This window comes from Kwoniella pini, chromosome 10 (assembly GCF_000512605.2).
Source record: "Kwoniella pini CBS 10737 chromosome 10, complete sequence".
NCBI lineage: Eukaryota > Fungi > Basidiomycota > Tremellomycetes > Tremellales > Cryptococcaceae > Kwoniella > Kwoniella pini.
In genome coordinates this window covers 1,167,228-1,194,381 of record NC_091725.1, presented here as the reverse complement: position 1 = coordinate 1,194,381, position 27,154 = coordinate 1,167,228, and the positions used below count along the sequence as shown (strand labels likewise).

At 38.2% G+C, this 27,154-nt stretch overlaps 10 protein-coding genes across 10 annotated transcripts; 7 read left to right on the top strand and 3 right to left on the bottom strand.

Moving 5' to 3' along the window:
- Positions 1-257: 257 nt before the first annotated feature.
- On the top strand, positions 258-1,332 carry I206_107243 (uncharacterized protein; the record flags this gene model as incomplete). The annotated part of the gene is made up of 3 exons (XM_019156935.1): positions 258-619; positions 830-1,095; positions 1,178-1,332. 3 exons carry the CDS (start codon positions 258-260, stop codon positions 1,330-1,332), a joined length of 783 nt encoding a protein of 260 aa, XP_019009653.1.
- Positions 1,333-2,967: 1,635 nt separating this feature from the next.
- I206_107242 (uncharacterized protein) lies at positions 2,968-4,838 on the top strand (the record flags this gene model as incomplete). The annotated part of the gene is made up of 9 exons (XM_019156936.1): positions 2,968-3,183; positions 3,258-3,273; positions 3,426-3,488; positions 3,548-3,659; positions 3,714-3,813; positions 4,003-4,122; positions 4,196-4,492; positions 4,571-4,660; positions 4,731-4,838. The coding sequence occupies 9 exons, from the start codon at positions 2,968-2,970 to the stop codon at positions 4,836-4,838; spliced, it is 1,122 nt and encodes a 373-aa protein (XP_019009654.1).
- Positions 4,839-6,043: 1,205 nt separating this feature from the next.
- Positions 6,044-6,322, top strand: I206_107241 (uncharacterized protein; the record flags this gene model as incomplete). The annotated part of the gene is made up of 1 exon (XM_019156937.1): positions 6,044-6,322. One exon carries the CDS (start codon positions 6,044-6,046, stop codon positions 6,320-6,322), a length of 279 nt encoding a protein of 92 aa, XP_019009655.1.
- An 854-nt stretch (positions 6,323-7,176) lies between these two features.
- On the bottom strand, positions 7,177-9,532 carry I206_107240 (uncharacterized protein; the record flags this gene model as incomplete). Its single annotated transcript, XM_019156938.2, has 10 exons — positions 7,177-7,539; positions 7,687-7,840; positions 7,906-7,994; positions 8,055-8,076; positions 8,158-8,252; positions 8,333-8,453; positions 8,525-8,682; positions 8,747-8,821; positions 8,894-9,212; positions 9,282-9,532. 10 exons carry the CDS (start codon positions 9,530-9,532, stop codon positions 7,177-7,179), a joined length of 1,647 nt encoding a protein of 548 aa, XP_019009656.2.
- A 780-nt stretch (positions 9,533-10,312) lies between these two features.
- I206_107239 (uncharacterized protein) lies at positions 10,313-13,026 on the top strand (the record flags this gene model as incomplete). Its single annotated transcript, XM_070203484.1, has 10 exons — positions 10,313-10,345; positions 10,406-10,504; positions 10,564-10,727; positions 10,788-11,133; positions 11,214-11,444; positions 11,509-12,114; positions 12,173-12,310; positions 12,379-12,474; positions 12,532-12,891; positions 12,961-13,026. 10 exons carry the CDS (start codon positions 10,313-10,315, stop codon positions 13,024-13,026), a joined length of 2,139 nt encoding a protein of 712 aa, XP_070059585.1.
- Positions 13,027-13,755: 729 nt separating this feature from the next.
- On the top strand, positions 13,756-14,055 carry I206_107238 (uncharacterized protein; the record flags this gene model as incomplete). The annotated part of the gene is made up of 1 exon (XM_019156940.1): positions 13,756-14,055. The coding sequence occupies one exon, from the start codon at positions 13,756-13,758 to the stop codon at positions 14,053-14,055; it is 300 nt and encodes a 99-aa protein (XP_019009658.1).
- Positions 14,056-15,464: 1,409 nt separating this feature from the next.
- I206_107237 (uncharacterized protein) lies at positions 15,465-15,878 on the top strand (the record flags this gene model as incomplete). The annotated part of the gene is made up of 1 exon (XM_019156941.1): positions 15,465-15,878. The coding sequence occupies one exon, from the start codon at positions 15,465-15,467 to the stop codon at positions 15,876-15,878; it is 414 nt and encodes a 137-aa protein (XP_019009659.1).
- A 350-nt stretch (positions 15,879-16,228) lies between these two features.
- I206_107236 (uncharacterized protein) lies at positions 16,229-21,662 on the bottom strand (the record flags this gene model as incomplete). Its single annotated transcript, XM_019156942.1, has 16 exons — positions 16,229-16,545; positions 16,641-16,803; positions 16,869-16,968; positions 17,036-17,319; positions 17,392-18,028; positions 18,083-18,201; positions 18,262-18,409; positions 18,473-18,642; positions 18,728-19,354; positions 19,412-19,452; positions 19,508-20,748; positions 20,803-21,030; positions 21,083-21,266; positions 21,328-21,401; positions 21,458-21,554; positions 21,614-21,662. 16 exons carry the CDS (start codon positions 21,660-21,662, stop codon positions 16,229-16,231), a joined length of 4,479 nt encoding a protein of 1,492 aa, XP_019009660.1.
- Positions 21,663-22,130: 468 nt separating this feature from the next.
- Positions 22,131-24,332, top strand: I206_107235 (uncharacterized protein; the record flags this gene model as incomplete). Its single annotated transcript, XM_019156943.1, has 10 exons — positions 22,131-22,353; positions 22,415-22,609; positions 22,665-22,787; positions 22,849-22,952; positions 23,026-23,103; positions 23,161-23,288; positions 23,365-23,557; positions 23,615-23,796; positions 23,881-24,166; positions 24,261-24,332. 10 exons carry the CDS (start codon positions 22,131-22,133, stop codon positions 24,330-24,332), a joined length of 1,584 nt encoding a protein of 527 aa, XP_019009661.1.
- Positions 24,333-24,806: 474 nt separating this feature from the next.
- Positions 24,807-27,049, bottom strand: I206_107234 (uncharacterized protein; the record flags this gene model as incomplete). The annotated part of the gene is made up of 7 exons (XM_019156944.1): positions 24,807-25,484; positions 25,561-26,121; positions 26,174-26,320; positions 26,396-26,582; positions 26,661-26,740; positions 26,802-26,888; positions 26,984-27,049. 7 exons carry the CDS (start codon positions 27,047-27,049, stop codon positions 24,807-24,809), a joined length of 1,806 nt encoding a protein of 601 aa, XP_019009662.1.
- Positions 27,050-27,154: the final 105 nt, after the last annotated feature.

Here is a 27,154-nt window from a genome sequence, read left to right as displayed (position 1 = left end):
TTACCACTAGTTACCAGACCCTCGGTCAACTAATACCCTACCCTGAATGCATGATAAATGCCACGACGACGATTGAAGACATTGCCACATTCATTCAATATTTTCTTATTCCCGCCCACCCTTTATCACAGTAATCTAGTAACATCTTGAATTGCCACCCGAATACTTGATTTGATATCCATATTCATCCCTATTTCAACTTGAACCTTACTTCTTCAATATATACAACAGAGAAACAAGAGAAGCAATTAGCCAAAATGTTGCAAACAATACAAATCAACTTACCCTCCCCTTTACTTGCTAAAACAATTCATCTTACACCTCAACAAACTATTTCAGACCTCTTCACTTATACCGAATTATCTTTTGAAGATGTTTACCTTCGAACTCGTTCAAGCGGTCCTTTATCACCTTCAACAAGTATATCATCACTACAACATGGTGATACCAATCATTTGATTGAGATAAATGTATGTGCGAGGTTATTAGGTGGTAAAGGTGGTTTTGGATCTCAATTACGAGCTGCAGGAGGAAGAATGTCTTCAGGAAAAGCAACTAATATGGATAGTTGTAGAGATTTAAGTGGGAGAAGATTAGGTACAATCAAAGAAGCTCAAAGGTGAGTACTGTCGTCTTCTTTAGATATCTCATCATAAACTCTCATGTCATGTTCCCGCTTTCTTGTTTGTTATACATCGTTGTTTTCTTTTGTACATTTATCCCTCTCATTGCTTTCAACACAATATTCCCCTTGCTCTGTTTTATACTCACAATTTCCTTGTTTCTTTTGTAACATTGTATCAATGCTGACATATAACAACAACATTAGACAAGCAGAATTACTAGAATCTGCTCCTGCACTACGAGCTAAATTAGCAGCTGAAGAAAAATCAAAACTAGAAGCACTTGAACGTCAACTTGGTATATCACAACCTGATGCATTGGACGATCAGAATGGAGAAGGTTCAAGTAAACGTAAAGTAGAAGATGTAAATCTTGAGGAACTAGCAGCTAAAAAACACAAATTTGACGATAATAAGTTTTTAGAAGAAAGTAGGGAAATTAATGATAATGTCAGAAATGCAGTTAGTAAAGGTTAGTTTTAACTTTTTTTCATATAATTAACTCTTTATTTTCCTTCTTTATGCTGATTTGTTCATTTACCTTTCATAAAAAGCTATGTTGTTAAAGAAAAAGAAGAAGACTGCTTCAGCTTCAGCAACAGCCAAATCTGATGTTAAGACAAAAGGTAGAGAGAAAGTAGAAGAAATTACCAAGAAAGAAAAAGAGAAAATGGCTATGCCCCCTCCTGCTCTTGCGAATGTCGCTTAGAGATTTAAGTATAAGTTGAAACTTGGACGAGTATCCCTCATTGCTTTCAAATCAAAACAAACCAATAAAGTTGTATATCGTATTCTGCATGTATGTATCATGTTCACCACACTTATCGATGAAAGAGAGGATATGGCTTGCAATATACTGAGTGTAATGATGTATTGTATAGGGAGAATGTACATGGTCTACATTTATTTGGGTTTGTTGTAAACAATCATATGCAGTATACAGATACGTAATGAATGAAATTGGAATATCTATATATGTCATATAGAAATAGAAGGTAAATGGGAATTATCAACCCAAGTTTCTCTTCTACCTTTTATTGAAATTGAGGATAAATTGGATGGAGGAATAAAAGAGAATGTCTTTGATATAGTTTCGAATTTCGATGTAATAGTTGACATTATCAATTAAGCTGTGATTGAGTAAGTTCTGGTTCAGGTTTAATTATAAATATGCATATTTCAATTTACTACTTTCCACTGCTATCAACCTTACTAAGAATATCGGTTGATCATCTTTGATGAGGATATGATTCGTGTGTTAATAAATGTATATACTTCTTGAAACAAATACAATCAGATGTCGGCTTAATCATCCGACTTCCAGTCGTAAAGCAATACATCAAACTTTTAAATGATCTACATCATGACAACATGAGCTCGAAAGTAGTGAATAAAAAAGGCTGTAAATAATTTAAGGTACCATCATTAACTGGCTCGATTATCTTCGTCCCACTCATCATTCAATCATTCAACTTCCCTTTCAAAGACTCTTACAATAATGTCGAAACATAACAAATAAAATGACTATGGCAAACAACGCGTAAATTCTCTTTTCACTTAAGTAATCGTAATGACAAGATTAATTTAAGCTTCTCTATTTTTGGTAAATAATACGTAATTAGACATACAGCTTGTCCGTTTATTTTGCCCTGACGCTTTAACTCCACATCTTACGCCATTTTTATACTCGAGTAAGATTATTCCGGTAAATTCGTAAGTACTTAAAACGTTTCTTATCTTTTAAATCAATTCAATTCATCACATCCCATAGAATCCTCTTTTTTTCATTTCCTTGTTCTCATATAGACATATAGATCTTCTTCAGTTCATCTCGTGACTCATACGTTGTATACATATAGAACTAGACCTTGTGATTCTGAAATTTCGTCTCAAGCTTAACAAATCAAGCCTTTTCAGATTGAAAACCCCCAAATTTCGGTATCTTCGTCCGATTCATCCGGCTTCTCCAAGTAATTCAACATTATAATCCTACAAATATTCTAACATCTATATAACCAATTATAGATCCTTTCAATAATACCATTATAGAAATTAGATAATAAATTCAGATTTCATTGACTTCACGTTCCTTTAATTTACGTCGTAACTTTTCAACCATTTCGCACGTAGGTATAACGCACGTTTCTTCAAGCAAATAATCTAGTGATCTATTCATATACCGCCTAGTTCCATTGATGTTTGTTCGGAATCTCAACTTGTTTGACTCGATATAATAACATACCGCACGAGTATTAAAGCCTCAGTGTATAAGTAATCAATCCCAACTTTTCAGTACCAATTTCTTCTCATCCAATCTGGAATATTCAACTACTCTTTAATCATAATGTCTGCTAAAATCATCTCTCGTCCTGAATCTACACTTCCAACTCCAGCTCTTTCACCTTCCAATTCTATTGGTCCTTCACCTGCTTTCTCGACTGTACTACAATCACCAGCAGTATCAGAATTCGAACTTGAAAACCCATTCGATAGGCTCGAAGTATCCCCAGATGGCAAAAATGATCATTGGCAAATTCCCGAATGTTGGGGTCATAGAGGTGTAAGTTGGGTCTTTCTATATGTACAACCTGAATATATGGCTGATTTTTATGATATCTCCAACGAAATCAACAGGCTTCAGCCAGTTTTCGTATGTCTCCTAATATGTATGATTGCCTTCAAAGGACGCACGAGCTAATTTCATCATTATCCTTCAACCTGCCTTCTTTCTTTATCATCCTTTCATCTGCCACACACGTGAACCCCACACTTCGAATACCTCTTTCATAATCAAATATACAGCCGAAAACACAAAGGCTTCTTTTGTAGAAGCTTGCAAAGCCGGTGCTGACGGTATCGAGACGGGTAAGCATATCGAACGCTTAATGCAATGGCGAACATAATTGATAAATATATGGCTTTAGACATTCATATCACAGCCGATAACGTGCTTGTAATGTTCCACGACCCGGAGCTTCACCGAACAACCAACGGCAAAGGATTGATCCATAAACAACCTTGGGCTGGCGTTTTAGAGTGAATTTCAACTGCTCTCAGACGGTATATCCATTTACTGACGATAAACATTAGACACGTTCGAACCACGAAAGCGCCTCATCAGCCTATCCCAAAGTTCACCGAAGTCTTGGAAATCCTTTTACAACCTGAGAATTTAAATGTAAAACTGAATGTCAGTATCAGCCCAATTTTCTTCCTTACATCAGACCCCCTTTTTACCCATAATATTTCATCCTAGCTCACAAGGTCAGGGGCCTTATGACCCTGATCTATGCCACGCCCGCTTCTTATGGTATTATCGAAGCAGAAAACACGGCTAATCTTTGTGGGCCCACCCCTCGGGCCTTTTTCTCTTTTATAGATCGATTGTAAAGTCGAAAACGATCCTACCAAATTATTTACCCTTATAAAAGGCGTAGTCGAAGGTTTTGAAAATTGGCAAACTAAATTAGCTCCAAGATTGATTTTGGGTCTTTGGCATGTGAGTATTACTTCCATCACGGACTCAAGTAACTGAATTCACATTGATCAAATTATTCCTTTCAAATTAATAGCCAAAATTCATTACGCCCGCAGTCAACATTCTCCCTTATTTACCTCGATATGCAATTTCCATGTCAATTGATCAATGTCGAAAATACTTTTTCGATGTTTGTCATGGTTTTTCAATCATGTATACAGCTCTGGCTTCAACTGAAGGATCGAAATTTCGAAAAGAATGTCAAGAGAAAGGAAAATGGATTTGCGCTTGGACTGTTAATGATATTGAAGAAATGAAAAGTTGTGGAAGATGGGGAATTAGAAGTGTAATTAGTGATAAACCTGAATTATGGCGAGAAATCCGTAAAGAGGTAAGCTACAATAAGTTCTCTTTAATCACGGCGAATTATTAATGGAGCAATCGTGCTAAAACCGGTCCTGCTTTTTAGATCGAGACAGATCGAGCCAAAGCTCTTAAACCCACTTTACAGTCTTACATTCAGCCTTTTTTAAGTGCTAAATATTATTGGTTCCACCGTGTAAGTGACAGTGACTGTAGATAGGTTCAATGTGGTCAGGAATTAGCTGATCTCGAGACATTGTGATTAGGAACGTCTTGCAAGGGAAGAAACAGAATATCTCGAAAGAGAAGGAGGTACTTTCGACATAATCATTCCTGAAATATCGTTGGGTATTGCCAGACCTTCAAGTCAATAACCCTAGCTTCAAGCTCATTTCAGACCAAATAAAGTTGTATATAAGATAGGGTATTTTATAACCATCAAACGGACTTTTCAATTTTCCTCCCTCTCAGATCTTACTAGCATTTATCACCATCACATATTGCATTGTCTCTCGTCTTTCATTATATCCACTCGCGTTATTCCATCAATCGTTACACAATATATATTTTCATTCAGGTTATTTAGCTTCTTGGGTGCTCATACCTTGCTTGTTTATTACGTTTTCGCTAGTTTTTTACGATTAATATTCTATAATGATAATGATTTCTTTTACTTGATGATATCTTTTACACATACCGGCACATTTAAAAGTTAAAACGTATTCTGTTCAGCTTAATTTGGTATTTGCATAAACGTACCAATCAAATATTGACTTTTGATCAATTTGCAAATTTGCACGTTGTTATCAAAATACATTACAAATTTGATCGGAACGGTTTTTCAATCGGGGCTTCGACCCGGAGTTTTCGAAGAAGTATTGTACATAATGATGTTCATAATTTAGGGTAAAATGTCATGTCCTTGTTAGTCACCCTAATTTTAATCGGTAGAAACAATAATAAATGGATTATCGAGTATACTAGTTTTATCTGTTCTTGGAATTTCAAATTGTTTTTTGATAATTTCATGACTGCTTTTTCTGAAGATATCAAAAACTAATACGTCTCCTTTAATGGATATTCAAACAGAAACCTTCTAAATTAGGTATACTCGGATCATGATTATCAAATCAATCATAAAAAAGACTTACGATTTATTTTTTTCCACAAAAATGATACTCGTAGTTGTATTAACGTAAATTGTTATCGTAATTAAGCAATTTAAAGTTTATTACATTCATTCGTGTTGTTTGGTTCCTATTTCTATATTGAAAATATAAGTAAAATGTAAATGGGCTGACGATATGTGTAAATGTAAATAAAACAAACATATCCTCTCTTGGATTCTGTGATATATATATATTTGACTGGAATCTTCTTTCTTTAACATTCCTTCTTTTTTTCCTTTTCTCATTCAAACCATTTCACTGATCTTTTTCGTTCTTTACCTCGATTTTACTTTTTTCAAATTAATTTTATTCCAAAATTTTATTTAAAATGAAATTTTATTTTAATATTTTTAACATTTTTCATTTCTTTTTCTTCTTTAATTTTAGCTTCACCTTCTAGAAGAGCATCAATGCCAGAAGTAACAAATTTTATTTCTAAAGATTATTCTTCTTCAAATTCTATTGAATATTTAAAAAATCTTTCAAAATATCAAAAAAGATTAAAAGATGAAAATAATAATAAAGGAAAAATAATTGGTTTAAATCATTATGCAGATGAAATTCCATTAAATAATTCAGAAAGAATTAAAAGAGGTTTACCATTAAAACCTCCTACTAATTTTATTCAAAAATCAATAAAAAGAGAAGAAAAACAAAGACAGAAACAAAGAAGATTACTTAATTATTAGGTAGAAAAATGTTTTACTTATAATTGTGAGTTTTGAGATAGTTTATATTGTTTAGGTTTAAAATTTATGAAATATATATATTGAAATTTGTTAATTTGTAGTTAATTTCTACACGATACGATTTTGACCAAGAAATCAAATAGGATTAAACAATTCGTGAAAATACTTAATTGCTTTAGGACGTAGAATACAATTGTTTTAAAACTTAGTTATTATGGTTCAATATGGACGATATACTTTATTTTTTTGTATTTATCAGGATCGATGTGGACGTTTTCTTCTTTGATATATTATCAGAAATAAAAACAAAACCAATCTATCTGTGATTCTCCTCCATCCAACTTCAGATATCTATTATACTGCAATACATAATCTGCTTACCTGTTCTCTTCGTCGTAATTCTTGATTAAATACTTCTTGTCAAGTTGTAATTCAGTATGAAGAATTCTTGTATATATCACCTTTCGGCGCAATCGTATATCGTCAGCTTATTATTCCCTTCCTTCAAGGATATATAACCCCTATGCTTAATGATGAACTGAGAATGTCAATACAATTGTCCAATCTTTAAATTTATGTCTGTCAAGTCTGATCACCAGCACTCAGGGATATACCACTGGAGTATCATAAAGATTGCCCTAATTTATTATTGGGATTGTTAAAGGACTTTATCGCATGACTATGCACATGATACTAATGAAATAAACTTCTTGCATGTTCAAATCTTAAATACCTTCTTACTACCTACGCAAACATACTCTGATCAGAACGAATCCGTATATACAATACAAATCACCTCTTGATTAACAAGATTCCTAATTTCCTTTTTATCTTTTTGCACTAGTTATTCCGCTTTAAAGAGGAATACCACATTTACCGCTGACATTGACATGAACAGCTTTAATTTCAGTATAATTTTCTAAAGCGTATTCACCTAATTCTCTACCAAGACCAGATTGTTTGAAACCACCGAATGGGATTTGAGGGTGTAATTCATTATAACAATTAATCCAAACTGTACCAGCTTTTAGTTGTGCTGAAACTCTTGTAGCTCGAGAGATATTTTCAGTGAAAACAGCAGATGCAAGACCATAAACTGAATCATTAGCTGATGCGAGTACTTCTTCCTCAGTATCAAATGGTGATACCACTACAACGGGACCGAAAATTTCTTCTCTGACAATCTTCATGTCGGGTTTTACATTACCGAAGACGGTCTATACAAAGGGATATTAGTCATTATATTATTTCTAAGAGGTATACGGATTTGTATTGTTACAGCCAGTCCTTATCGAAGGATGATAGGTTTATTATGGTATTTTGGGGAAGATGTCGAAATCCGATTGACCGGTGAATTGACTTACCGGTTGAATAAAGTAACCGGAATCACCATGTCTTTCTCCACCACAAATTACCGAAGCACCTTCCTCTTTACCTGAGGCGACGTATTTCATGATTCGATCATATTGAAGTTGAGATACTTGGGGACCTTGATATGTAGTAGGCTCGAATGGATCACTAAACAGCATTATTAGTTTAGCTGTGCTGAAATAAGGCCGCTTGGCCCGAAGAAATGAACTTACCCAACCTTGAGTCTAGAAGTAGCTTCTTTGAAGGCATTGACGAATTTATCGTAGATAGGCCTTTGTACGTAGATTCTTGATCCGGCACACTATTATTACCGAAATATAAGCGAGAGCAATATGATACCTATGAAAGCCGAATTACTTACACATGTTTGACCGTGGTTGAAGCTAAACAAGGACAAAAACATTGATTAGCGGGATAAGCTCAATCGTTATCTTTTTGGTCCGACTAGAACCGATCATGCTCACAATATACCCTGAGCAGCGTACTTGACGGCTTCTTCGAAGTTGGCATCCTCGAAAATGATGTTTGAACCTTTTCCACCCAATTCGAGGGAAACTTTCTGTAAGATTTTTCATCCAATCAGCAATGACATTTCATCACGTTTTTCAAGGTATTGGTGATGATGATGACCTGACTCACCTTGATGTTCGATTTGGAAGCCTCCTCCATTACTAATCTACCAATAGCGGTTGAACCAGTGAAAGCGACCTTGTCGACATCGGGATGAGCAGCAAGAGATGATCCAACAGTGTTACCGTAACTGCCACACAAGTTGTTACGTTAGGATTTTCGATGTAGGCCACGGTAAATTAAGGGAGAAATCAAGCTTACCCGACAATGACGTTAATCACTCCGGGGGGTACACCGGCCTCCTCGAAAAGCTTAGTCATGTACATAGCTGTCAATGGCGTCAATTCGGAAGGCTTGATAACGATGGTACAACCAGCTGCGATGGCTGGGGCGATCTTCCAAGAGAACATGTAAAGAGGCTACAAATAGGCTTATTAGCCTTGCATGGAAGACTGAATGACAAGAGACATAAGGGATACGCACGAAATTCCATGGGATAATTTGACCACATACACCGACGGGTTCGTGTCGGGTGTAAGCAAGTTTAGCTTCAGTGGTCTGGCCGTATTCTCGTCAGCTTATATGCTGCCACGGAGATAACCTATTTGAACAGGTAAAAGCTGAACTCACCTCAATGACCTTGCCGTGAATCTTATCAGCCCATCCACCGTAGTATCTAAATACTCTAGCGGCTTCCGTACAATCAAACGCCTTTGCAGCGGTGAACGTTTTACCGTTATCAAGGGCTTCAATAGAAGCGAGAATATCAAGATCCCGTTCCATCAATTCAGCGATCTTGATCAAGAGCTCTCCTCTCTTGAAACCTGGTGTGTGAAGACCCCATACATTGTTGAAAGCTGTGTGAGCGTGCTTTACGGCTTCATTGACATCCGCTTCTCTACCTTCTGGGATTGAAGTGAGAACTTCACCGGTAGATGGGTTGTAAACACTGATATGAAAACACTCCGAATCAGCATGCGCCCAACGAGACGCAACGTTTGTATATGAAAAAACTCACTCAATGGTCTTGGCATTTTTGTCAATTGATTTTGACCATTTTCCGTTGATGTAGAGACCGGTTGGGATTTCTACTTTACCTTTGAAGGCAGAGTGATTGAATTCGTGAGTGAAAGTAGGGTCTGACATTGAGTTGAAAAATCTGATTGATCTTTGTTGAACGTAAGAATAAGTAGAAGTAAGACTTGAATTTATACAACGGGATTTTGGTGTTGAACGCAATAAAACGTTTAATCGTGATGGGGAGATCATTTTACCGTGTTACAAAGTTCTATATATCTATATATAATTCTAGTGAGTTCGAAGGCGATTTGAATAGGCTATTGACCACTTGATCAAAAACCGTAATGAAGTATGTAATCCTACGCAAAACCGAGAGTCGAAAGAGGAGAGGTCAGGTGAATTATGAAGGAGAAATGAAGAATTATTATGCAATAACGAGAAGAATTCCTAAAGGTCATGGGGGAAAGATATACCATTTTATCCTTAACTCAAAACATCTTCAATCATTCCTCGGTAAATGTTATACCGGACCGATAACCGTACAACCCCCATGTCTAATGTTCACAGTAACTTTGTGTGCAGTTGGTTCGATGAGAAGTGGAGGCAATCACCTAACTAAGTCCTCCGATTAATCGCATAGATATCCTGTTAAACTCAGGTAAAAGTGAAAGGAAACAGAGCTAAAGTTAATTCCGATGATAATTGGTTAATAGCTGAATGACTCCGGTTATTTATTATATCCAACCCTTAACACTATTAATTCATGCACGGCTTCTACTTCCATCGCTAAATTTAATGACCGGACCAGTAGTACACTATAGTTTCAAGGAACAAGGAAGTTGATCCCGCCCATTCCCTGATCGGGCTGGAGATAGCGTTTATGTCCGAGATAGAAGTTACAACTATTACGTAAAGACACATGGCTCCGGGACATGCACTATTGAAAGTTCATCTTTGAACAAAGTTGTCCTCTTCATGTAATTTTACCTTTCCCCGCCCAAGCGCTACTTGATTTCATAACCGAAGACGATGCCGCCTTCGCCAGCCAAGAAATCGCTTTGGGTGAGTGATCCGTTCTACATCCGAGAGTGACATCAATGGGCTAATGAAGGGAGAGTGCAGAGCGAATATACCAATTCCGAAGGAAGAAAATACTGGTCTCACGCTACTACGAAACAGAGTGTATGGGAAAAGCCTGATGAGCTCAAGACACCATTTGAAGTGAGCTCCTCTTTTGCAAACTATTGATTCTACAGCTGATCCGTCTTTTTCGAACGCAGAAAGCTTTAGCGAAAACACAATGGAAACAATATACTTCAAAAGACAGACCATACTATGTGAATACCGCGACCAAGGAGACCAAATGGGATCTTCCAGCCGAATTGAAAGAATTGAAGGAAAAGGTGGAGAAGGAGGAAGAGAAACGTGCTCAAGGTCTTGAAAGGTAAGTCTACGGATCAAAAGCCTGAAAAGATATAATCAAGCTTACAAGGATAATTGGTAGTCCCGATAGGTCATCAAGATCACCTACTCCGGAAGATATTAGAGAACTTAGAGAAGCAGCAGCGCACGCCTTAGCCCCCTATGGCAAGCTTCCTCCTTCTTCAACGGATTCTCCAGCTAAGATAGAGGCCCCTCCAACTCCCAAGGTCCCTGCGGGAGAAGTGATAGTTATGCCTCCTGGAGGGTTTGCTGAGAAGTCCAAAGCTGAAGAAGCGTTCATTTATTTGCTTAAAAGAGAAGGTATCAATGAACAATGGACATGGGATCAAACTATGAGGCAAATCATAATGGATCCGCTGTATAAGGCTTTAGACACCCTTGCTGAAAAGAAGGGTGCATTCGAGAAGGTATGTTTCGTTGCATTATCGGGCGCCTGATGGAGAGATCGAAAAAGTAAGCTCACTTGAGTGCTATATGACATCAATAGCATATCAACAGTATCCTCGATGCTCGTCGTCAAGTCAAGCAACTCAGAATCTCCAAATTACGTCCGGTCTTCCATAAATTGTTTTCTAATAGTGTTCACATCAAAAGCTATTCAACGATGAAAACTGCTGATCAAGTATTTGCGAATAACAAATACTGGAGAGAAGCACAATTCGATGAAAGAGCTTTAATTCTGGAAGAATATGTCGATGACTTAAAACGGATGGAGCAGGTGAGTCCGTACGGTTAACGTGATATCTGATAGGGAGAAAAGTTGAACTTTCCCTCTCCTCCAGGCGAATGAAAAAGGTTTACGAGATCGAAATTTGAAGACTCTTTCTGACCTTATTCGAACACTTGATATATCAGTATCCACTCGATGGAGAGCAGCACACGATTTGATCGTTTCTTCTGCCACCTTCAAACAAGATACTGATTTACAAAAGATAGAGACTATAGATATGATTCAAGTTTATGATGTTTATTCTAGACAATTAGAAATTGAACATGAGGAAGAAAGTAAGAAGCTCAGAATTGATAATGTACGAAAAGCGAGAAAGGCTAGAGAAGGGTTCAAGGCACTCTTGACTGAAATACAAGAACAGGGTCATTTGAATAGACTTACGAAATTCAAGGAGATTTACCCTAAAATCAAGGTAGACGAAAGATATAATGCTCTACTGGGCTTACAAGGCTCAAACCCCCTTGATTTGTTCATGGATCATATCGATGATTTGAATGAAGAAATCGAAAGATCTGCCGAAAAATTACAAAGAGCTCTCAGTAAGGAAGGAAAAGAAATCAAGCTTGAAACTACGTTTGAAGAGTTGGAGGAGTGGGTGAAGGATGCAAAGATTGAGAACCAGTTTGAAGGGAGGGTCAGAAAGGAGGTATACGATCTAGTGAGTATCTACAGACTCGGAAAGCGGACCTCAGGTTGATCATATGGCCCATTTTTAGGTTCATGGAAAACTGCAACAAGCTGCTGAGGATGAGACTCGACGAAATGAACGAAGAAGAAGGCATAGGATTGATGATCTTCGTTACGCGCTCAAGAAGGTTGGAAGGCATATCGATCTTGAGATGACCTATGAGGAAGTAAGCGAATTTTCGATCGTTGTAACGGAAACATGACAAAAGCTGACAAAACAATCCTTCCGGTTTAGGCGTTGCCTCATATGAAAGATTTACCTGAATTCAAAGATGTTACTGACGAGGAAGATCGAAAAGCCGCATTTGACAAATTCGTTAAGCGACAAAAGGTATGTCGCCTGATACTATCGGAATGTGATTGTACTGATTAGGATATTGTGTGATAGGAGAAACTTAGAGAAGCTGAATCTTCTGAACATGGCTCAACGCGAGATAGAGATCGAGATAGAGATAGGGAAGACAGACACGATAGGGACAGACATCGTGAGAAAGATAGATCAGAAAGGGATAAACAGAAAGATAGACGATATTCGTCAACCAGAGATATGGAGAAGGACGAAAGTATGGATATTGATGAGAAAGAACATAAATCTTCTAGAAAAGACCGAGAAAGAGAAAGAGACAAGGAGAAGGAAAAGGAAAGAGATCGAAGGGATTCTCACAGAGATAGAGATAGGGAAAGAGACAGAGATCGAAAGAGAGGATCGGTTGGACCTGAAGAGAAAGACCGAGAGAGGGAAAGTAAGGTGAGTGTATTGTTTCGATGTTTATATGTGGACTGTGCTGATACCTTCTCCTAATTTACTGATTTTCAGAGAAGAAGAATGTCTAGTAATTCTGATAGGAAAGGTAAAGATGATGTTGAAGAAGGAGAAATTTAACGGTATTTAGGGGTATTTGCGAAACAAAAAAGGTGCAATTGGTTATGTCGGGATGTAGGACAAAAAGCATTCTTTCAATGGAAAATACTCAATCCATAATCTAAATGCAATTCATACGTGAAATCCTGACTAGACCGGACCATGAAAGATGACGCTTCCTTTCACTCTGCCTTTAAGATAACGCGCAAACCGAACTGATGTAGAGGTGACCGAATGAGGACATCGGTAGCCGCTTTGACAACATTCGACTACATTGTGATATGGAAACGCATAATCTTCTACATCAATCTGATGGTGATGGTCACCGCTATGACGGCTCTCGAAGGACTTAGGGCCGCCGTTTGAGATAACACCGAATGATGGTTTCATAAGACGTATTTAACATATAAAGATGTACAGTAGGTGTTTGTTCTAAAGTCTAATCAATATCCACATTCAACAATCTCTTTTATCTTCCTTATTTCCCGAAACAATTACTAAACAACCTCGAAATCATCATCACGATATTGATTAGTCATTACAGTACCATTTTACAAGCTCCTAATTATAGATTTACTATAATATTCTTAAATGTACAGAACTGACAAATCGTCCCAAACTAATTACTTTAATACTGCCTGTACTGGCAGTATCGAAGCTGGTAAATCAACGATTTTCAATTACTTGAGATCAGCATATCCAGAATTCAAATCTAAATTTCGAATACAGGGGAATGGTAGAGAATCCAATATGAAAATTGGATTGTGCGAAGACCAACCTATCAATTCAAGTGATAAATCTGAAAAATCATCTTTTTTCGATCTGTTTCACCATACAAATGTTAAAACGGATTCTGGAAGACAAGGCATAGCTTATTCTTCAGGTGATTGTTATTCTGAAGATGATTCATTGAGCATTCAGTCCAGAGGTAGTGAAAGAAAGCCGAACGAAAATCCTTCCACTAGGATGGAAAGTAGTTATCAAGCTATTGTGAATGAGTGGAAGGACAAATTACGTTGGAATGGTCTTGATGAACAATCGTACTTGTAGTTCATTTTTAATTCAACCCTATAACCACTGTTTTGTTTGTACGTATAATTTGTGACATCTGGTCATACCGAATATATATATACTATTGCAATTTTGTATGTTTTATATTCATACCATAAGTACTTTTATGGAGGTCACCGTTGACATGTATGATACTGCAATCTGTGGCACTGATATCTATGAGGTAAGAGGCAATTTGCCACAATACTGACTTTACACTATGTTGTGTAATAAATCTTCATATCGTCAGACAAAGGTTCCACGCTACGAGAACGAGGGATGGCGGAGATATTCAAAACAATGACGTTCCACAAAGGACTTGGTAATGTGAATCTCCTGAGCACTCTTAGTCATTGACTCGATATCTGCATTCATACTTCAACATTCTCTGCTATCTGATAAATGATAACTTTTCATCTTCACAAATCACAAACATCAATCTTATCGTAATGTTTTCCAAGTACGAATTCACTCAAACTGATAGTGATGAACCCGGATGTTCTGCCAATGACAGGTTTTCACGATTAAAGTCGAAATGTTCACAATTCAAATCTCGAATTAAAAGTTCTTTGAAGTCAAATCTGTCGACAATGTCACGATACGATAGAAATCTTAAAAAGCTTGATAAGAATTTCCGAAGCATAACTACGAGTTTGCCGTCTGATCCAGTATCATCAAAAAAGCAAAATAATAATACTCATTTCAAATATACAAATAAACAATGTAATCATTCTTATCCATTTTTGGGCCCTCCTCAATCTTTCAAAGATGCAGATCCGGAAGTTCAAGTAAATATTATTGATGAAATGATATGTATTCAACGAATGTCAGAATCTGAATCATGTAAAGACAATAGTCATTACAAAGAGCTGGAAAGATTGTCTTATTTGTGTTGAAATAGTAATTTGAATCAGCGGTTTTAATTTTTGCTCTTTTTTCCTCTATGTAATGCATTTGCACATCAGCGCGAAGCTATGTAAAGTGATGTATATAGTCCTTCCTAAAGAGCTGGCAAGGAAATTTGACCTGGAGACTACCAAAACGAGAGGGCTTTCACTCATTTTCCCCCTTTCTGAAGAAGTGACGACATCAATATTACGTCTTCTCTCGAGTGTAGTCATATAGTCAGATCAATTTGAGAGTCACTCTCCTTTTTATTTTTCCTTTCTTTCTTCACACAAATTCAAGCTCAGTGGAGCTATCTATTTTTGACTCGATTATACGAAGAATATAATAAGATTGCCACCGAATCCTACTGATTATATAATACTACTTTCATTTATTCTCAATTCCCATTTCTCAATTCAATCATGTTTCCACTGAATTAAGTCACTAAGCGTCGATTATATTCACAACTTATTCCTCGTCAACCACACCAAGCCTTCATTGAACGTGACACTTCAACAAAGATGAGTAACAATAATAACGACTCAAGTGCTAAGACCACCACTGATCAAGATTATCCGAAACCTGCCACTTGCGCAAGTGGGTTCATGACAGAAGTAAAACACCAAGACCGTTCGAGCATAGGACTGTGGAATTTAAGTTGTAAGGCCAGTAGAGACCTTGGGCGCCAAGGTCGAGCTTCACAGCAGGGGAGGATGAGGAGAGAAAGAGAGGAACAGGAGGAAAGGGAAAAAAGGGAAAAGGCGCAAAGAGAAGCGGACGATCAGCAAAGAGAGAATGATTCAAAGGCCTCTTCTGGTTTATCATCTATGGACGATAGGTCAGATACCGCACAAGCCTCTCCTAGTTCACCTTCTTCAGAAGATACATCAGGTACCAGAAACGACCCTTCTGGTTCATCCTCAAAGGATATCTAAGAAGCGGAAGCCCCAAGAAGATATGATGATTTCCTCAAAAGAGGCGCTTCTGCTTTTCCATCTTCATAGGAAGGTCTTGATCCAGACATTTGTTACGTTACCCATAGTGAATAGTAGATAGTAGATGTAGAAGCAGATAGTAAATGGTAGATAGTAAATAGTAGATAGTAAATAGTAGATAGTAGTAATAGTATCTAAGTCGGAGGGCACATGTCAATATAGAATCATTGCAAGTTCTGATCAATGCATTATCAGTATTTGCGCAAATTGCATTCTCATACCAATGCAACATGCATTGATATACATCATTTCATGCAGGGTATATTCCATGGTAAATGCTAATAAGAATTTCACTCCACTACAAGAACATCATCTCTAATAATATTTACTTCACCCTCATCTTCTTCTAAATCATTATCATTTTCATCTTCCCAATCTTCTTCTATCTCTTCTTCTTCTTCTTCAAGAATAACTCCCTTTTTCTTTTTTTCATTTTTTTTCTTTTGCTTTTGTTCTTCTTTTGATGGATCATAATTTTCAACTCTTTCTTCAACTACATATTCAGCATCAATCATACTTTGTCTCATATCTTGCCAACCTGTATTCAAATATTGTTTTATTCCAATTATGATAAAAATTCTGAATAATAAAGGAATAATCGCTTGGACTATTTCAAATCGTTTTGTTTAGATCAGCATCTTTGATTCAAAACAGCTAAGACCCATTTTCTTGAAGATAATCCCGCGATTGATGTTGACTCACGTAAAGCTTGATATACTACATCATCATATTTTCCTTTCGTTATCAGCGCCACTAGAGAGGTGATTGCGAATGGTGATAAGTTGACCAACAACAAACATCCGATAGCAGGTAGAACGACTTTATGAGTAGTAATCAAGTCTTCCTTGAATGGTTTTTTGAATTGCTGAAACAGCACGAGTATCAGCTTATCGCTTTAGACACGCATGATGAACTGCAGATTAAGCTTACCACCTTCAGTTTATCTAACAATGAGCCTCTAGTAGGTTTGAGCTTGTTCAAATTACTCATCAATCCTACTCCTAAAGAACAAATGACAATACCGATAGACCTAAGAATTCACAGGTCAAATAAGCTTTCCATCTCGACCATGGGAGGGAAATTAAACAAAAGCTTACCAAGTATCCCAGAAATGAACCACAATTCTACCGCCCGCTGAATCTCTTCGAGTCCAAGAGAAAGTACTACCGTATATATCCCCTAGCAGACCAACAAAGAACGGAATGACACCATATATCGTTACCAATCCATATGTACCGGTGAGATACTTAATAAGAGTCCTCTTGATCCTAGTCGATCTAGCTGATCGTCGTATCCGGGCGGCTCTGCTAAGCGTCATGATATGTCTTCGAGCGGAACGACCGAGTAAGAAAGATAAGTAGATTATGTAAGCTCCAAATAGCTAATCCCAGATTCGCACGTCAGTTTCCGCATTCGCTCCAAAGATATAAGTTTAGTAGTGAGGGTGGCTTACCCAATTGTATCCATCATGAACACTCCGACTTCCACCTAATAGCCCACTAGCAAGTCTACCAGTTACGATTGGTCCGAATGCACCAAATGCTAACACTAGTGCAGAAGTGACCAAGGTAGTTCCTATGAAAGTATGTACCCTAGTCCTCCAATATTGTGGAAGATGAATCACCTCATAATCCCTAATAGGATCACGAGAGGCTTCGCGAGCTCTTCTATCTTGTTTGAGTAATCTCAACTTATCCTCTGGTGTGAAAGGTACACCATTTTCATTCAATGAAATGAATACTCCTCCTTCGGCTTTCCGTTGAGCGGGTGGTAAAAGGATTACTTGATCTGAAGCTGGAACCCGAGATTTTGTCGATTCGTTATTATATTTGCCGAACAAAACCTGATATACCGGATCTAGTATTGGCCAAACCTTTTCTAGTTTGTTAGGTCTAGTGTCTAATGTCGAATGATCACTCGTAGTATTTCGTCGAGCCATCAAGGTATTGAGACGGAAAAGGCTGATAGTGTGCTTCCACCATATATTCATCAATTTGCTCGCACGATAGCGAGGTCTGATATACGTCACCGTTGGTGGGACGACGAGATGCAGGAAAAGTAGATCGAAGGGAATTGAGGTGAGAGGACCACTATGAGGTACGTGAGCTGAGCTGCTGGCTGCCTGCAGTCGATGATTTGCTTACAATGTTGGGTTTAACTTGAGTGGTAGCAAGTTCACAAAAGGCATGTATGCTAAAGACCAACAGGATGCCCCAAAGAGAGTGAACACAATGACAGAATACATAACAGCGGATGTCCACAGCTGATCAGCAGAAAGTCAGCTTGGTCGTCGTATGGAAGAATCACGTAAAAATCAGCTCACTTTTCTGAGCTGAGATAGAGCACTTTTTTCGACGATATCCTTGACTGGTGAATAATTTGGATCGGCAGGATCTCGAATGAAAAAGAGCGTTCCTGGCCGGCAAAGGGTGCGGATATGCGATAGGAGAGTAGCAAATTGATACATGAACCTAAAGTCTTCATCAGCCTGTGCTTATAGGCCAAACTTCAGTAGAAGTAGAAGAAGAACCTACATAGTGCCGATAAGCCAATCTAGGAACATCACTCCGAACGGACTGGCTCTCAGCTTCGCTACTCTCCCCAATATAGTCGCTCCAGGCCAAAGAGGTACGGTACAACCATCGATCATCAAACCAATACCTAAGGGGAATGCGCCAAGTTCGAGGATCATGAAGAATGCGAGCTACGGTGAAACGGCTATAAGCTCACTTATTCGGACGACATAGTTGGTTGACAGAGGGGTAAGTGGTATACTATGTCCAACTCACTTTCAAGAACATCGCATGATCTTTTACAATCTTGCTTAATTCTTTACTAATTGATCCCCCGTTCTCTCCTGGAAGAGCAATAAGACCAACAATCGCGGCTGCTACACCGTATCCACTGAAAACAGTGAACATCCTGTTCGACACTGTATTACCGATCGATATTTTGCGCTTTCCTGCTACGTAAGCAGCATATGTATCGTACGCGGTCTGACCCAGCCAAGCTAAAGCATCCCCGAACAACCCTGCATATCTACCCTGGTGCTGACCTGTCAATGCACCAGCAGTAGGAGATGAGGAGGACGCTGACAGAGACAGGATGTCGAATAGTCTTGATAAGATATCCCGTTGGTTGGAAGAGGAAGGATCGCCTAACCCCATTTTTCGAGCTAGGATGGTTTCCACTGCTCTGAGGGATGAGATTACAGGTAACGCAACCACTTCCTTGAAGATCTCGAATACGATGTCGACTAGTGGATCAGTCACTTTTCGGATAAGGTGAAGGGTTCGGCGCGCTGTCGATAAGATGGTTCGGATTATATCGGTTGACAGGAACAATTTGCCAATGAGCAAGGGTAGACCAACGAATATTGAAATAGCTGCCGACATGATGATTACACCGAATAACACCTACGCAAAGTTGATCAGTCACCCTGCCAATTCTTCACGTTGGATTGGCCAACTCACATTCTGGAATAAGCCATGCAGAGGTCCCATCAGCCCGACCACTGAACAATCGGTCATTCATCAGCCTTAGATCCGGTATTGCGATCATCAGCTCACCTTCAAGTATTCCGTTCCAATCATCTCGATCCCAAGGTTCCTCCTCTTCCTCCAAGAAATCAACTTGAACAGGTCTAATCTCGAGTCCCGGTCCGGGTCCCAATGGCGGCATTTCATTCTCGATAATCTCCCTAATCTCGGCCTCCGGCTCGTCTTCCCAATCTCTGTCGTCTTCTCCTCCGTCAGTGTTTTCAGCGTCATGCGGTGTAGGTAACCGCGGTGGCATCACAGGTTGATCAGGTGAAGCAGCTCGAGGTAAATCGTGAATCAGATTTCCCCTTTCGTCGAATAGTATCGTATCCCCAGCTCGAAACACGTTGTTACTTGGTGAAGACGCCGAAGAAACTGTGCGAGTTGGTGACGGTGGAAGAAATAATGGTATGTCCCCTTCTGCTGCTGGACCAGTATTGGATCCCGCTTGCGAAGTTTCCCCCCGATACTCCCTGTCTTTACCCTTCTTGAGTAGTTCAGGCGCCTTGTAGGCGACTTCATCTCTTTCCTTTAGGCTCTTTTCGAAGTCGTCATTCTCCTTAATGGGATGCCTTGACTCATCTGACGCATTCGTGTCTGGTCTTGATCGACTAGGACCGGCATCACCATCCTCTTCTTCTTTGAAATGCCCATGTGCTGAGGGCAATTGGATGGGTCGTCTGCCTGCTAAAGCTTGATCCATTAATTGATCAAAGGCTTCTCCAGCCTTGACATCCTCTTCCCGGGTAGATTTTAGAGCTTGTTCTGCTAATTGATGGGATCTCACATACTCCTGTAAACCGGTAGCGACTGTCTTTAGCCGTTTTTTCTGTTCATCATCGCCAGCCTTGAGTTCCGCCAAAAGCCCAAAGCTATCATTCTTCCGCACCTCTCCAGCTTGCTCCTTTTTGGCTTCTTCTTCTTGATTCTGTGCGCGTCTGAGAGCAGCTTCCTCCTTTTGTTCTTTTATTTCTAGCCTTTCTTCCCGGCTATCCGGCAAGTTCCCCCTTTGTCCTCTATTCAATTCGCTATTTTGTCTGTCGGCTCTAGCTTTACCAAGAAGGGCAGCCATGACATCCGTTGTACGTCTAGCGATCCCATTGACGATCATCCATTCTTCAGGTATGATATCCCCTTGTTCGACTATTTGGGGTCTAGCTCCTTCTTGCCAATTATGTTGGGTTATCCATTCTCGCAGAAGGATTAAGCCTATCAGAACTGCTGCTAGGGATATCGAAAGTATTTGACCACGGAGTACGAAACTTATCGCACTTTGACATGAAAAACGTCAGATCAAATATCTTACAGATTGAAATATGACGTACCTGTTTTCATCTCCTTTCATCCATCTCTCGATTGCTCTTTTGAATATCCCAAACAAGGTTGATATAGGTCTATCCGTTATGTCTCCGACAGTAAGTCCCCTCGTACCGTTTGAAACGGTATCGTTGCTCTCAACTGTCGCGTTGAGCAGATCAGTGGCATTTGACAAGGAGATATCTGTGGTGTTGCCCGTGAAAGAATTCTCAGGTGTCGAGGATTCGGTATATCCGCTATCAGTTGTATAAGCTATACTTCCAAATTCTGAGAGAGTCAAGCGCTCACATGTGATCCGCTATCCACAATAGTGATCTAAGACTGAACATGTTTATGCTGGGCAAGACAATCAACCAGGTGACTACCACTAAAATACATCTTGCGACCCATAGCTGCTGACGGTACAGCCAAAGTAATGTCTGCCGTATATATACCGTTATAGGTATAGATTCTGGTAATTGATCGGGATATACTGTGGTAGAAAAAGATGACTTAGCTGAAATGTCTGATCTTTGTTGGGCGTTTCGACTTACTTTTTGTGAATGCATATTTGTGTCCACAGATTTCGCAATGTTTCTTCCCCGTCTGGGCTAACCATTGTTTCAAGCTGAGATGAACATGAGTAAGCTCCCTCATCTTGAAGCAAATGACTGGCTAGCTCACCAATCCGGGTGTACGAATCGCACACTTCCAGCACATTTACAAGGATAAATCAATGGATCCGCTTCATCCCCTTCCACACGACACACTCTACATACATCTACGAAGTCTGTCAGCTTCATCGGCATGTCATTGAAAACAGTGACCTCGTTAGCTCACCTCCTTCGTCCTCATTATGCTGTGGAGTTGGAGGGATAAAGTCCGCCATGTCGTAAAGTCTCGTTAGTACATTGAATGATATCTGTCAAGTGAGTTATAAAGACAAAGAAGAGAGAAGAGTAATCTAGTATTCTTTCTGAACGGCAAGCGAACGAGTGAAAGAGAGCGGAGTGTCAAAAGTGGAGGTCACCGATGTCTCGGCTTGTTAAGTGAGTGAAGTATATATATATCATATCACGTGGCTGCTTGAAGGTTGGGATCGCCACTTGGCCTTATCCGGTTGTTTCGGGTGAATACTGCTGGTACCTGAATGATCCAATGATGCATGCGTCCTATTCCACTATCGCTATCTTCTTGTACGGTGGCAATGATAACAGATCACAACCTATATAAACTAATCTTCTTCGCTTCTACTTTCCTTTCATACGTATCTTGAATATTTGTAGAACCCTTCGTCTCACTGGCAGTACAGATTATATCCTTTCTGCTCCCGGAGACTTTCAGTAAAATCAACAAGATGCGATTAGCTACTCTAGCTCTAATCGCTTCTCCAGCTATAGCTGCACCATCTTTACTTAACTTCCAATCCCCTTCGGAGCTGGCTTCTCAAGCTTTGGATACAGCTCAATCATGGTTATCAGATGGTTTATCCGCTGCCAAAGAACAATGGGATACAATCGAGAATGATGCCATTGACCAAGCTCTAAATGTAGAGACCGTCAATATGAATGGTATTGATTGTAAGCTTTCCGATAACCCCACGAAGTCTATAAACAAGCTTATCTCTTGAGATTGTTTCAGATATGTCTTTGACCCATCCCGAATTCCCATTACATCGACTAAGAGTCGTTCAACCTGAATTGTGCGATCCCACTGTCAATCAATTATCAGGTTATTTAGATATTAGCGAAACCAAACATTTGTTCTTCTGGTTCCAAGAATCCAGATCGAACCCGGCTAAAGATCCCTTGGTTACTTGGTTGAATGGTGGTCCAGGTGAGCTAATCGAAGAGCTTCGGATAGATATCTCAGCTAACAAAGTTGAATGAAGGTTGTTCGTCAACTACCGGATTACTCTTCGAACTTGGTGGATGTAATATCGCCGATAAAGGAGAGAATGTCACTTTCAACAAGTTCGCTTGGAATGACGCTGCCAACGTCATCTACTTAGATCGTGAGCTAGTTGACTTGTACCCACATTGGTGAAAATCTAGCTCATATGGTGAATCACATAGAACCTGTGGGAGTAGGATTCTCTTATTCTGACGAAGGAGAGGTAAACAACTCTCCTGCTGCTGCCGAAGATGTATATGCTTTCTTGATCCTCTTTATCTCTAAGGTGAGCATCGATCAAGCTGATGGATTTCGAACCGCGATCGATTGACGATTGGCTGACTCAATCACATGCGCAGTTCAAACAATACTCGAAGCAAGAATTCCATATTGCCGGAGAATCATACGCTGGAACTTACATTCCTAACATCGCAAGCGTAAGTTATCGGGAGCATGGTTTTGGGTCGAATGAATAGCTGACTATCAGTTTCCAGGTTATCTACAAGAACAATCTCGCTCTTGATCTCGCTCCAACTCCAGGAGTTCCTAAGCTTAACTTCGCATCTGTAATGATTGGTAACGGTTTGACAGATCCTCATGCTCAATTCGGTTCTGTTCCTGAGTAAGTGGTTCTTTTAGTCAGGTCCCATTTCGCAACAATCCTAATTAAGCTCGAACTGACCTCAGTGAACCTATAGCTGGGCATGCGACCACACACTCTCTCCTTATGCGCCTTACGCCGATCCTGATGGTCCAGAGTGTGTTTCTCTTAAAGCTAAAGCTCCAAGATGTCAAAACTTGGTCGCCGGTTGTTACAAGACTAACTCAAAATTCGCTTGTGTACCTGCTGCTTTATACTGCTGGAGTCTATTCAACGAGATGCAACAACTTGTAAGCATTTAGTTCTTAAGTCTTTATGGGCAAAAGCTGATTTAATGACGATGGTAGGGTCTGAATATGTACGATGTACGAAAAACATGTGATAAATCTCCTGATAAGGATGGTCAATTATGTTATAAAGAAATGGGATGGATGGAAACTTATTTAAATAAACCTGAAATTAAAGCTCAATTAGGTGCACCAGAAAGTATAACTTTCCAAAGTTGTAATATGCAAATTAATCAAAATTTGTAAGTTCAAATCATTTATCTCTAAATGAAAGAGGTTTTTTTGTTATTGAATTTAGCTTATGATGTTGATTTTTTTGGGGGTAGCTTATTACAAGGTGATGCAATGCATAACGCAGGTGCATTATTAAATGAATTAATCGATAATGAAATTAGAGTTTTAATTTATTCAGGTCAAGCAGATATGCTTGTAAATGCAATTGGATGTTCAAGAGTAGTTGATAATTTACAAACTAAATATTCTACAAAATATTCAAAAGCTTCTCAAAAGAAATTTATAAATTCTGATAAAAAAATATCAGGTTGGACAAAAAGTGCAGGAAAAGGTGCAGGTAATTTAGCATTTGTTTCTTTTGCAAATGCAGGTCATATGGTATGTTTACCTTCCTTTATATCATTTTACATTCTCTTTTTTACAAATGATAAATCAATATTCAAGTTGATATAATTAAATTTAATTTTAATAGGTCCCTCATGATGATCCAATTGGAGCTTTAACTATGATTACTAAATGGTTGAAGAATGAACCTCTTGCTTAAGTGCATTGGAGTATTGGATTAAGCTATAGCTGAACTTATTTATCTCGTTATATACCAAAATTTGAGCGTACTCAAGGAAATGTAGGATATAAATTAAATCACAGTGCTTTGATTGAATGCATTCAATTTGGACGAGAATTCTCATTTACTTGTTATTTTAAACCCAAATTCTCATCTACTTGTTTTTCAAATCAAACATAGTAATTCCTACTTGTCCCCTCTATATCTGCTTCTCACTCTTTGATCTAGCTTTTCACTAAGTGCTCTTATCTCAAACGCGATATGCTTCATATGATATTATGATATACTGAGTAAATTCAATCGTTCTTGACAATTCAAATGCAATATATTATAAATGCATCAAAAAGTCATAATGAAATTCGTAAAAGTATATAATTACCAAGATCCCTCAGTTATCAGAAATATCAAATATCAATAATCAAGATAATAAAATCTCAAATAAAATTAATATTTTCAATATTCTAAATTCATTTCAAAATTTTCACCTTGTTGTTCTAAATTATTAAATTCATTATAATTATCATTTAATTCATTTTCATTTTGAAATTCATTATTATTTCCATTAATATGATTTTGATGCTTTTGAGATTGAGATGGTAATTCTTCATTTAAATCAGGTCTCATTTTTAATAAAATATCTTTTGACCAACCACCAATTTGATCATTTAAAAATTGATTTAAATAATTACATTTTGATGGATTAACAGGTCCATTTTCTTCACAAAAATTAAAAATTGGACATTTTCCACAACTAATTTCATTTTGTCCATTTAAAATTTTATTTAATCTATTTGTTGATTTATAAATTATTGAAATATCTGTTAAATCTGTTAATCCTCCACTTAATCCATTTGGAAAAAATTTTGGAATTGAATTATTCAAATTATTTGACGATTTTGATTTAATTGTAAAATCTTTTTCATCAATTTCATTTGAAGATACACTTGAAATTGAATCTGCTGATGAATTTGATGAAGAAGAAGATGAAGAAGAAGAAGAAGATGATGATGATGAACTTGAAGAAATTGAAGATATTGATGAAGATCTTGATCTTTTTTTACGTTTTGATGATGATTCCTCATTTAATGATATTAATTTATCTGAATCCGAATCTGAATCTGAATCTTTTCGCTAAATACAATTCAATTCAAACCATTAATCATTAGTCCTTAAGTAAAGATAAGTACAAAATAAAAATCACCCTCACCTTTGATTTCTTCTTCTTCGCCTTCTCCTTTTCTCTCTTTTTCTTCTTCTTTTCTTTCTCTTTTTCTTTCTCACGTTTTTTCTTCTCCTCTTTACGTTTTTTCTCTTCTTTTCTCTTTTTCTCCTTCTCCTTTTGTCGTTCTCGCCTTTTCTTCTCCTTCGCCTTTTCCTTTGCTTTTCTATGATCCAACTCTTTTCGTCGACTTTTCTCATCATCGTCCATATCATCATCTTCATTATCCGAATCATCAACGACTTTTCTCCTTTTTCTAGATGATTCAGCTTCGTCATCTGACCCTGCCATACCATTCAAATAATCATCTTCAAATGATATTGACATTCCATACGGTTTAACACTTTCCACAAATCCATCTAATTCAAGAGCTCTCATAACTTCCATTACATTCTTAGTTGAAAGTTCGACGGAAGTCACCTTTAACTTGTTGATGTAATTTTTCAAAGCGACTGGTGTAAGCAAATTGTGATTTTTGGTGGAGACTGATAGAGCATTTGGGATTAATTCCCTTTGATCTTCCGATCGCTTCTTGTTATCTGCATATGTCTACAAGAATCCACATTCAGCCAATGTAACACACAATAGTTTTTGAACTCACCAAATCATAAACCCTTCGTTTTAACACTTGGCACAAAGCATCTACCAAACCCTGATCGTATTCTTGATTATTGTCAAACCAAATACCACCTGAGATCTCTTCTGGAATCTTCATATTAGCCATGACGTAGTAGACCGTTGTAGGGGCCTGATAGAGAAAGTTCACCTCATCAGCATCAACGTCTCTGTAAGGTTATAAATCGTTTGGTATACTTGTACACACATTGACAGGTTTGAATGTTTTGACTATCTGCATTCCCTCCAGAGATTTTAGCGTTTTCCGCACGATAGCTTGAGGTATAGTATCATTTCCTATTTGTCTATGTATAGCAGCGGACGCTATACCTCTTTCTCCGGCACTATTGATCACTTGAAGAACGATTTGCTGTTCATTAGTCATTGCCGCTTTCCTGAAGATGATGACAATAAGATGTCAGAGTCATTCAAATTTTGATCGAGCGAAGAATTAAGGTTAAATGAAGAATTACTGTTTAAGTTCATCTGGCGTTTTTGCATGAAAAAGAATTGTTTTATCATCATCTTTTGATTTGGACGTGGTCAATAATCGCTATTTTTCGATCGAAAAGGTATCAGTGACAGTCCTTTGGACGCCAAGCTTTGATACGTACACTGTTCACTAATGCTGAAGTTGATTGTATTACTGCTTTCTTAAGCATATTAGGGAAACTAGCCTCGATTTGAGGCATTGTCATATACTATATACAGAACGTATAATTAGCTTCACATGCATAATGCGTCATTCAAGATTGAACTCGAAAAGAGATACAACTGGATGAAAAAGACTGCTCACCTTGTTCTTCGTCGCCAGGATCTTCTTCCAGATCAATTGATCTGAAGATGAGATAGATCCACTCATCGTGATGAGTATTTCTTGATGGGTGAGTCGCTAGCGCATAGAGTTGTTTACGTGTTAATCCGGCAGCGCTTAGCTGATCTATGTCGCTCTATTAATCTTGTTAAC